General features: G+C 43.2%; 1 protein-coding gene across 1 annotated transcript; it reads left to right on the forward strand.

Annotated features, from left to right (window-relative positions):
* Nucleotides 1-3,699: 3,699 nt before the first annotated feature.
* On the forward strand, nt 3,700-9,864 carry LOC311123728 (THAP domain-containing protein 1). Its single transcript, XM_084197963.1, has 3 exons — nt 3,700-3,910; nt 7,358-7,553; nt 7,790-9,864. The coding sequence occupies exons 1-3, from the start codon at nt 3,840-3,842 to the stop codon at nt 8,216-8,218; spliced, it is 696 nt and encodes a 231-aa protein (XP_084054089.1). The 5' UTR covers nt 3,700-3,839; the 3' UTR covers nt 8,219-9,864.
* The last annotated feature ends 2,076 nt before the right edge of the window (nt 9,865-11,940 follow it).

Genomic DNA, 11,940 nt, shown 5'->3' on the forward strand with positions numbered 1-11,940 from the left:
TGTGTGTGTGTGTGTGTGTGTGTGTGTGTGTGTGTGTGTGTGTGTGTGTGTGTGTGTGTGTCTGTGTGTGTGTGTGTGTGTGTGTGTGTAAGGGTTTAAAATCATCTGGAAGGCAGAGGCACACTAAATAGCCATGAAAGTGTGATGAAATGGGAGATGCTCATTATTGCTTGATTGATTTGTTTTACCACCAGCAGCAAATCTATACGCTGTGGAATAAAAGTCTTAAGAAGGTTTTATAAAACCAACGGAGCAACGGAACCCCTGTCTGGCCACGACTTCATAGCTTTGCACCCGATTCCTTATGCAGTGCATCTACGTTCGACCAGGGCTCATGGGAGACGTCCTTACTTTGAGTTGATACTGTAACCAAGGCCTCCATTGAGGTTTTTATAGACATCCCTTCAGGCTAGTAACTGCCTCAGCCTTGCTGCTGACTATAGTAGCAGCTATAGGTGGTTGGTATTCAGCCACACCCGGGGTGTGATACGCCTGACAAAGGAATACGGTTCGCCACAAATATTTGATAGAATGGCCTGTGGCCTTGTAGATGAGGAGCTTCCTGGGTAGGACTGACTCAGGGCAGTGTTAAATGACACCCTATTCCCTATATAGTGCACTACTTTGGACCAGGGCCCATGGGGCACTATGTAGGGAATAGGGGGCCATTTGGGACACACAGAGAACGTACGCCCACGCTCTCTCTCAGAACCGCATTCACTGGGTGTGAAGACTTGACTGAGGAGGAATTAATGCCTTTGTGGTTTGGTTGTTTTTTTTTGCTCAATAAGAAGCATTTCTCAAAAATAGCTCCTAGTAGTATGCTGGTTTTTCCTGTTTCGAGTAACTCCTACATTAAGTATTATACTGTAACAGAGAGAGAGAGATTAGATTGTTTGTCTGTCACACAACAGGTAGGGTTATAAGACAACAGGTAGGGTTATAACACAACAGGTAGGGTTATAAGACAACAGGTAGGGTTATAACACAACAGGTAGGGTTATAAGACAACAGGTAGGGTTATAAGACAACAGGTAGGGTTATAACACAACAGGTAGGGTTATAAGACAACAGGTAGGGTTATAAGACAACAGGTAGGGTTATAACACAACAGGTAGGGTTATAAGACAACAGGTAGGGTTATAAGACAACAGGTAGGGTTATAACACAACAGGTAGGTTTATAAGACAACAGGTAGGGTTATAAGACAACAGGTAGGGTTATAAGACAACAGGTAGGGTTATAAGACAACAGGTAGGGTTATAAGACAACAGGTAGGGTTATAACACAACAGGTAGGGTTATAAGACAACAGGTAGGGTTATAACACAACAGGTAGGGTTATAAGACAACAGGTAGGGTTATAACACAACAGGTAGGGTTATAACACAACAGGTAGGGTTATAAGACAACAGGTAGGGTTATAACACAACAGGTAGGGTTATAAGACAACATGTAGGGTTATAACACAACAGGTAGGGTTATAAGACAACAGGTAGGGTTATAACACAACAGGTAGGGTTATAACACAACGGGTAGGGTTATAACACAACAGGTAGGGTTATAACACAACAGGTAGGGTTATAACACAACAGGTAGGGTTATAACACAACAGGTAGGGTTATAAGACAACAGGTAGGGTTATAAGACACCAGGTAGGGTTATAAGACAACAGGTAGGGTTATAAGACAACAGGTAGGGTTATAAGACAACAGGTAGGGTTATAAGACACCAGGTGGGGTTATAAGACAACAGGTAGGGTTATTGTAGATCTAGCTCAACAAATATAATAAAGAGGTACAGACCAATAATATCAAGCTAACCACAGTATGTATCAGTGGTATTACTGAGGTTATCAAGCCTGTAATGATCGTGTTCAAATATTTTCCTACAGCTCTCCTATTAGCTTCTTGATCAGACTGACTTCTAACAAGAACTGTAACTGGCTGTAGTAACTGTAACTGGCTGTAGTAACTGTAACTGGCTGTAGTAACTGTAACTGGCAGCAGTAACTGTAACTGGCTGCAGTAACTGTAACTGGCTGTAGTAACTGTAACTGGCTGTAGTAACTGTAACTGGCTGTAGTAACTGTAACTGGCTGTAGTATATGTAACTGGCTGTAGTAACTGTAACTGGCTGTAGTATATGTAACTGGCTGCAGTAACTGTAACTGGCTGTAGTATATGTAACTGGCTGCAGTAACTGTAACTGGCTGCAGTAACTGTAACTGGCTGTAGTAACTGTAACTGGCTGCAGTAACTGTAACTGGCTGTAGTAACTGTAACTGGCTGCAGTAACTGTAACTGGCTGTAGTATATGTAACTGGCTGTAGTATATGTAACTGGCTGTAGTAACTGTAACTGGCTGCAGTAACTGTAACTGGCTGTAGTATATGTAACTGGCTGCAGTAACTGTAACTGGCTGTAGTAACTGTAACTGGCTGCAGTAACTGTAACTGGCTGTAGTAACTGTAACTGGCTGTAGTATATGTAACTGGCTGTAGTAACTGTAACTGGCTGTAGTAACTGTAACTGGCTGTAGTATATGTAACTGGCTGTAGTATATGTAACTGGCTGTAGTAACTGTAACTGGCTGTAGTAACTGTAACACAGCACTCCACCTACACAGCTCATTGGTCCCAGTTTCTCTGACAGTAATGAGCTTTTTGAAAGTGTTATCTCTGGTAATACCTGGGATGCCTCCCAAATGGTACCCTGTGGGCTCTGGTCAAATGTAGTGCACTATATAGGGAATAGGGTGCCATTCTCTGGTCTAATGTAGTGCACTATATAGGGAATAGGGTGCCATTTGGGATGCCATTGTGGTAATTCCTCTCTGGTGTGGGTGGGTAATACTGTAATGGCATGTCAATACAGAGACATGGAAATGAATGTGTGAAAACAGCAGAAATAGCTTCCGTAAGCAGTTAAGCTTCTCTGTTCCTTGAGGTAATTTGAAATGGCACGGATTTGGGCCTTTAACGTATTTATAGACGGATTAAAATGTATCCGACGTTAAAAGCTCAAATCTAATTTCATGTTTGAAGTTCTGTAATTTTGTCTTGAAAATTTCACAGAACTAATAACACAACGGTTTTGACCCCGTTTTTAAAGTACTAAACTGACACCAGACACAGTCTTGAGGTGGTCAATTACTGCCCAGGTGAGGTACCTTCTCTGGTATTGTATTTTGTGTCGCATAGCGGCAGGTAGCTTAGTGGGTAAGAGCGTTGTGCCAGTAACCGAAAGGTCGCTGGTTCTAATCCCTGAGCCGACTAGGTGAAAAATCTGTCGATGTGCCCTTAAGCAAGGCACTTAACCCTAATTGCTCCTGTAAGTCGCTCTGGATAAGAGCGTCTGCTAAATGACTGAAATGTAAATTAAAATGAGTATGTCCTATAGCATGTGCTTGTTTGGTATACATATAAAAACATATAAAAGGGTAAATGGTGGTATCGAAATGACAGCCACGAAGAAATGTACCAATGTATGCCTTTTGAGTCATCATGGACAAGATGCTCAAATGTTTTTGCCTACTATATTTCATTCCAGATGTGGTCTTTCCAGCACAGTGCTTTACCGCCCCCCAGCGGACAAATGCGGCATAACATCTTATTATTTTCACGAATCAGATAAAGAGAAGATCTCTGCGAATCAGAGTTGAGAGAACATGTCACATGACCAACTGTGGCGAAGTCAAAGACAGATCTTTGAAGCCATTTCGGCCATTGTGGAAAGTGGAAAGGACCTCGCCAAGAAAGGACAAAATAAAGCGTTGAAAGGCAGAGAAAAAGGACAAGACAACAACTGTCGAATCTGCCAGTAACTCGCGATTGTAGAGATGGTCCAATCGTGCTCTGCTTACGGATGCAAAAACAGATATCATAAAGACAAAAACATTTCATTTCACAAGTAAGTTCAACTCCGACCTCAAAACGGTCACTCTACAGAAAACTAGCATGATCATACATGCTCGAACTGTCTAGCGTTGTCTTGCTTAATATCTAGCCAGTTAGCTAGCTATTATCACAGCTTTCGCACAATTGTTGAGAATCGCAAGATTCCCCATGACCTAGCCTCGTCGCGAACCAGGCTTCACTAAAACGGGATACGTGACAACGACGTGATTTTGGAGGTATGGCAACTCGAGGCTACCCATAACCTAGCTAACTAGCTTCTGTTACCTTAGTTGTAATTGGGTTCAACGCGTCGAAATAGTTACCCATCATGGCGCTGTTAGTGTTGCTTATAAATAGTAGATTTCAATGTTATTGCTTCCACTCACTGATATCTTGTGAACGTTTGCTACGTTCCATCATGCATCAGACAGGTGCTACGGTCCATCATGCATCAGACAGGTGCTATGGTCCATCATGCATCAGACAGGTGCTACGGTCCATCATGCATCAGACTGGTGCTATGGTCCATCATGCATCAGACAGGTACTACGGTCCATCATGCATCAGACAGGTGCTACGGTCCATCATGCATCAGACAGGTGCTACGGTCCATCATGCATCAGACTGGTGCTACGGTCCATCATGCATCAGACTGGTGCTACGGTCCATCATGCATCAGACTGGTGCTACGGTCCATCATGCATCAGACTGGTGCTATGGTCCATCATGCATCAGACTGGTCCTACGGTCCATCATGCATCAGACTGGTGCAACTGTGGGGATCTATTTTCTTATAACTAGATGTGATGCCTAGCTTAGAAATAATACATTAATGATTAAACATAATAGGTTTGTACTGATACAGATTGTTTAATATAACAAGCTGTGATTAATGTGGGGAACTGTTAGGGGGTAGGATGAGGTAAGACTTGTGTCTCACATACACACACACTGCCTCTTTGTTAAACCGCTCAAGGACATGTGTTCTGCTACAAAGATGTCTGAGGTTGCTGACTCGAGACAAGTTGTAAAGATAACAACTAATGCCTGGCAACAGTGAAGCGCCAAGGGTCTGGGACCAGCCTGAGAGCCAACGATAGGCTGAGTAAGTCTAAACCACGCTCAGTCTCTACTCTGATAGGCCAGCAGGGAGCAGGAACTATCTCTGTCAGAGTATTTAAAGAGGAACTTATAACAATGGCTCAGTTCTCTGACTGCCCTGCATGGTGTTTCAGTGGACCCGTACATACGAACATCATATTTACCGTTGAAGTGTTTTGCATCTAATTAAAATACTAGTCTATTTTAGAAGATGTGTATTGACCTCTTTTTGTTCCTATACCAGATTTGAATTGACGCAACTTAACACAATGTTCCATCATGCATCAGACTGGTGCTATGGTCCATTATGCATCAGACTGGCATCCCAATCACGAAGCTGAAGTTGGCTACAGTGAGGGAAAAAGTATTTGATCCCCTGCTGATTTTGTACGTTTGCCCACTGACAAAGACATGATCAGTCTATAATTTTAATGGTAGGTTTATTTACACAGTGAGAGACAGAATAACAACAACAAAAATCCAGAAAAACGCATGTCAAAAATGTTATAAATTGATTTTGCATTTTGAGGGAAATAAGTATTTGACCCCTCTGCAAAACATGACTTAGCACTTGGTGGCAAAACCCTTGTTGGCAATCACAGAGGTCAGACGTTTCTTGTGGTTGGCCACCAGGTTTGCACACATCTCAGGAGGGATTTTGTCCCACTCCTCTTTGCAGATCTTTTCCAAGTCATTAAGGTTTCGAGGCTGACGTTTGGCAACTCAAACCTTCAGCTCCCTCCACAGATTGTCTATGGGATTAAGGTCTGGAGACTGGCTAGGCCACTCCAGGACCTTAATGTGCTTTTTCTTGAGCCACTCCTTTGTTGCCTTGGCCGTGTGTTTTGGGTCATTGTCATGCTGGAATACCCATCCACGACCCATTTTCAATGCCCTGGCTGTGGGAAGAAGGTTCTCACCCAAGATTTGACGGTACATGGCCCCGTCCATCGTCCCTGTGATGCGGTGAAGTTGTCCTGTCCCCTTAGCAGAACCCCCCCCCCCCCCCCCCAAAGCATAATGTTTCCACCTCCATGTTTGACGGTGGGGGATGGTGTTCTTGGGGTCATAGGCAGCATTCCTCCTCCTCCAAACACGGCGAGTTGAGTTGATGCCAAAGAGCTCGATTTTGGTCTCATCTGACCACAACACTTTCACCCAGTTCTCCTCTGAATCATTCAGATGTTCATTGGCAAACTTCAGACGGGGATGTATATGTGCTTTCTTGAGCAGGGGGACCTTGCGGGCGCTGCAGGATTTCAGTCCTTCATGACGTAGTGTGTTACCAATTGTTTTCTTGGTGACTATGGTCCCAGCTGCCTTGAGATCATTGACAAGATCCTCCCGTGTAGTTCTGGGCTGATTCCTCACCGTTCTCATGATCATTGTAATAATAATAATAATATAATATGCCATTTAGCAGACGCTTTTATCCAAAGCGACTTACAGTCATGCGTGCATACATATTTTTTTGTGTATGGGTGGTCCCGGGGATCGAACCCACTACCTTGGTGTTACAAGCGCCGTGCTCTACCAGCTGAGCTACAGAGGACCAACTCTCCACAAGGTGAGATCTTGCAAGGAGCCCCAGGCCGAGGGAGATTGACAGTTCTTTTGTGTTTCTTCCATTTGCGAATAATCGCGCCAACTGTTGTCACCTTCTCACCAAGCTGCTTGGCGATGGTCTTGTAGCCCATTCCAGCCTTGTGTAGGTCTACAATCTTGTCCCTGACATCCTTGGAGAGCACTTTGGTCTTGGCCATGGTAGAGAGTTTGGAATCTGATTGATTGATTGCTTCTGTGGACAGGTGTCTTTTATACAGGTAACAAACTGAGATTAGGAGCACTCCCTTTAAGAGTGTGCTCCTAATCTCAGCACGTTACCTGTATAAAAGACACCTGGGAGCCAGAAATCTTCCTGATTGAGAGGGGGTCAAATACTTATTTCCCTCATTAAAATGCAAATCAATTTATAACATTTTTGACATGCGTTTTTCTGGATTTTTTTGTTGTTATTCTGTCTCTCACTGTGCAAATAAACCTACCATTAAAATTATAGACTGATCATGTCTTTGTCAGTGGACAAACTTACAAAATCAGCAGGGGATCAAATACTTTTTTCCCTCACTGTACTTAGGCTATTCAAAATCGGCAGATTCAGCACTGACCGATGTAAGCCAGTTGGAGGAGCGATGGTTGGATGTAGTTAGCGAACTGTAGTTGTGCTTGGCTAACGTTAGCTATTGCAACAGTGACTAGCTACTTGACTGCAACACAGTAACTACATAACAGTATTTTGTGAACCTTTTGTTTTGTGTTTTGATACCGTAATGCAACAATACTTTGTCATGTATTGCAGGTTCCCACTAGCACGGCCAGACGTGTGTGGAAAATGGGTTGCAGCCATGAGGAGAAACAACTTCAAACCCACCAGATACAGTAATATCTGCTCTCAGCATTTCACTAAAGACTGCTTCAAACCAGAGTGCAACAACCGAGTCCTGAAGGAGAATGCTGTACCTTCGCTGTTCTGTTTCAGTAAACTACAAATCAAGGTAACACATAAAGGAACCTGTAGCCTGGTCTCAGATCTGTTTGTAGGACTTGGCCAATACCTTTGGGCATTGCCACACCTATCACGTCTGGTGTTACAATTTGCATGACAATGACCTGATAAGTTAACAAGACAGAACACATCTGGCACCAGGCTGGGGTACGTATACCAAACTATCAAACATTGAATTCTTTAGATTTGTACTTTAATTTTGTACTTAATTATTATTTTTCATAGGCAGAGTCCTTGGCGGACCCGTTCCCTCCAGAGATGGACTTCCCTCTGACCCTCCCCCTCCTCTCTGACCCAGAAGAGACCCAGCAGGAGGTACAGACAGAAACGCATCAGACTGTAGATCCCCTGCCCCTGGTAGAGAACCTTCCCCACAGCATGTCCGTCTCCTGCGACCACAACTACACCGTAGAGGACACGGTTCAGCAGAAGAAGAGGATCGAACAGCTGGAGGAACAGCTGGACAAGCTGAGGAAGAAGTTAAAGACCGTACAGCAGAAGTGCCGGAGGCAGGAGAGACAATTGAAGAGGTTTAAGGCTATCGGAGAGTTCCAGAGGGCGAACAGGGACCAGGCGCTAGGGGAGGGATATGTGATTCTACCCAAACAGCTTTATGATGTGCTCAAAGGGATTGACCCCGTAGAGGGCCTGTGAAGCCCCAAATACACCTAGCCTGGGCGCCAGTCTGTTTGTGCAATGGCAAACAATGGCTTGACTATGAGCAATGGAGTTGGCAAGACCACAAACCGATCTGGGACCAGGCTAAAATAGGACCCTGGTTTTCCCTGGATCTGCCTTTTTCTTTATTGGGGTGGTCCCAGGTTATCAGTCCCTGCTTTAAAAGGTCTGCGAGAGGACACATCACCCCTCCTAACAGAGGTTTAGCGGATGGCTAAGCTATCCCTACTACCTTCCTGAGACCTGGGAGTACTGTCATCCTGTATCCAGAGGTGTCTTGTCTGGGTCAGTGGTATTGATGGTGATTCTTGTGTATGTTGTGTCAAGTGTGGAGGGTTGAGAGTTTGCGAACCGGTCGGGCGGATTTTCCACTTGTCACAGACATTTTTCTTTTGTAGCATTTTATTTCATTTTCTTCAAGCCGTAATCTGTTAAGGGCAATCCCTCTGAAAGTACAATGACTCTATTTGGGGAGTTGTTTTAGTGTGGTGGAGGGATTAACTCTGTACTGTACGTCATTGTTTAGTATTGGTCAATCTATGCCTACTGTTGGACAAAATGGAATGATAAAATGGAGGGTTTGTAATTTGGTTGGCACTTTCTCTTTCCACTGCAGTGATATGAAATCATTGTAGCTCACTGGTTGTCTGTCAGCTGTGTCACTTTGAACTATTGTTATGGCTGGGAATCAACAACCTTGTGTTGGGTCAGGGGTTCCCAGTGGCGTTCTAAAAAGAAAACATTGGGATGAATATTGCTTAGCAACAACAGATTTTGGACAAGGGATCTATGGGAAGGTTTAGAAGGCACAATTTGTGTTGGTATCCACAGTAACCCATCAATGATGCATCTTTTCAACTCAATTCTTCTTGTATTCCCCCCCCAAAAATGTTGTTTTGACCATAAATACGCTGTAATTTAAACTTAACTGCAAATGGCACACTGACCCATGGCAAAATGTGTAGAATCGCAGGAAATTCGCTTTAAAACTGCAAAATGTTGTCTGGTGCCAGGAGCCCGAGACTTGAATAGTTGGGCCTTGCACTGCAGAGGTCATAGTAAATAGCTTGGATGCTATTTTTTTTTTTTATGCACTCTTAAGTAGGAGTTATGTTCTGATATTATGAGGGGATCCCGGATTAAATAAAAGTTTGGCAACCCCTAATACAGGAAATAGGGTGCCATTTGCTAAATGACGTAAATGTAAATTTAGGAGACACACAATGTAAAGATTTTTGTGGAGAAAGGTCGCTTCAAGGTGAAGTTTCTCTTAGGTACAGATCCAGGGTCAGTTTAACCTCCCCAATCCTGACCTTCACTATTAGTGGGGAAAATGCTAAACTGACCTAAGATCCGTCTAGGAGCAACTTCAACCTACTCCGGTAAAGACTATCTTAGTGGAGAATCTTATCTCTTGTATTTATGTTGAAAAGACCAAGTCAAAGGGCTGTTATTAGGGCTATGATGATATGAATCATATTTAAAGCCATATTTACTAAGGGAAAATGGACCTTGATTTTAACAGGTGTGTTTTGGGGAAAACGTGGTTGCATATTGTGTGCGACCCTGTCTGGTGCAATTAGAAAAATGTTTCTCAAAAATTAAATTGATACCATTATTTATTTGGTTTTGTAAATGATCTGTGTTCATACTTCCCAATTCTCTTATGACCATCCTATTTTGTTACATTTTCAATAGCTTGTGAGGCTGGGATTTTTACAGGAGGCCATTCTCTAGCTTTGTTCACATGGTCAAACTCCCAACGTCTGTTAAGTTATTGATTTCTTTCTGTGTTGGCATATACTTAAGTCATAACTGACCATCTCAGCTTCAACCCCAAAAATACTGTATTGCCTGTTTGCAATAGGATGCGGTAGCGGTCAATCGAACTCGACCAAAACAATGGAGTTTCCATGGAAACGCGTGTGGGAAAGATCATGAGTCGCCTCATTGCCCCCCCCCCCCCCAGCTAAATTAGACTACATTTAGGCTGCTGTTTATGTGTATTTCACACTGTGAGGTAAAAATCGAAGTATAATGCTTGTATGGGTGTCAACCCCAACACGTGTTCATGTCATCCTTACCAATCAACTGCATTATAGTTAAAAACGACTTGACTACCACAACCGATTTCTGTATGCTAGCAATGCGAACCAGCTGGTACGAGAGTTAGCATTTAGCAGTCACTTCTAAACCGGAAAAGGGACAACTTCTGCATGTTATGCTATGAAAACAGCCAAAATGTATCCAAATTGGACTGAAGTAACCACATTGTGGGCTAGTTACAATACATAAATCATGACGGATTTGACTAATATCCACTCTGTTACATCAGATTTGTTGAATGTGCGCCAATCTGGTTAACGGAACGTCTGCATTTACTGCATATTATGGATTGGCTTTCTTGGCACAACTTTTGATAAAGGTGATACCCAGTTATTGCCCCAGTATCTCTGCGTTAAGGCTGATTTACAGTCCGTCTATCGACATATCTGTAGACAATTGTCGTAGCGATATCGTGAACATTCTGTTGGCGTCTGACATCAAACTTGTGTTTTCGTTATGAAAAAGTATAAACCCAAAACGACAGCCTCTGCATGACATTAGCAGCCTGGTGCTCCAAATAGCATACTTTCTTTATTTTAACACCAATAAACCCATCCATAAAAAAATTGTATTCAAGGTGTGTTCGTAAAATTCAATCTGGAGTGCCATAGTGCGCTCTGGGCGTTCGTAAATTCAGAGCATTGTCAGATTGTCCGTTCGTAAATTCAGAGCGTTTTGGCTCTCGGAGGGTTCCGAGCACCCAAGCTAACTGGCTAACATTGGCTAGCTAACTGGCTAACATTGGCTAGCTAACTGGCTAACATTGGCTAGCTAACTGGCTAACATTGGCTAGCTAACTGGCTAACATTGGCTAGCTAACTGGCTAACATTGGCTAGCTAACTGGCTAACATTGGCTAGCTAACTGGCTAACATTGGCTAGCTAACTGGCTAACATTGGCTAGCTAACTGGCTAACATTGGCTAGCTAACTGGCTAACATTGGCTAGCTAACTGGCTAACATTGGCTAGCTAACTGGCTAACATTGGCTAGCTAACTGGCTAACATTGGCTAGCTAACTGGCTAACATTGGCTAGCTAACTGGCTAACATTGGCTAGCTAACTGGCTAACATTGGCTAGCTAACTGGCTAACATTGGCTAGCTAACTGGCTAACATTGGCTAGCTTGTAACTACTTCCAGACACAAATTAGAGAACAGCTCACTGACCATTCTACTCGCCCTAGCAGAGCTGGTTAGGCTGTTTTCATGTTATCCAGAGCGTTGGCGACTGTAACTGTGCTGCTGGCAACAATTTAATTAAGCTTTTTTTTTGCCAACCTTTACTGACACCGGCCATATATTCAACGGGTGTTGAGTGTTCGTAAGTTATTCTGCGCTCTGGCACACTCAGACGAGAGTGCTCTGAAATCGGAGTAGATAGCCAGAATTAACTATGTCCATTGAGAACTCATAACGACTATACCACTTAACGTGAATAATCAAGTCAATAAATGTTGGGTATTTAGTTACATTATCGTTATTATACTGCCTGGCAAGTTCAATGTATTAGTAGCCAACTAACGTTAGGTAACTAGCTAACATACCGGTACATACTGCTGTAATGCAGTTCGTAAGGATAGCGTAGCTAACAA

Source organism: Coregonus lavaretus, assembly GCF_964263955.1.
Source record: "Coregonus lavaretus genome assembly, contig: HAP1_SCAFFOLD_5346, whole genome shotgun sequence".
Lineage (NCBI taxonomy): Eukaryota > Metazoa > Chordata > Actinopteri > Salmoniformes > Salmonidae > Coregonus > Coregonus lavaretus.

Excerpts from the sequence above, each read along its gene's own strand:
- LOC311123728 (XM_084197963.1), top strand. The coding sequence starts at position 3,840 with ATGGTCCAATCGTGCTCTGCTTACGGATGCAAAAACAGATATCATAAA. Across the intron at positions 3,911-7,357 it reads AAAAACATTTCATTTCACAA|GTTCCCACTAGCACGGCCAG; the intron begins GTAAGTTCAACT and ends CATGTATTGCAG. Across the intron at positions 7,554-7,789 it reads TCAGTAAACTACAAATCAAG|GCAGAGTCCTTGGCGGACCC; the intron begins GTAACACATAAA and ends TATTTTTCATAG.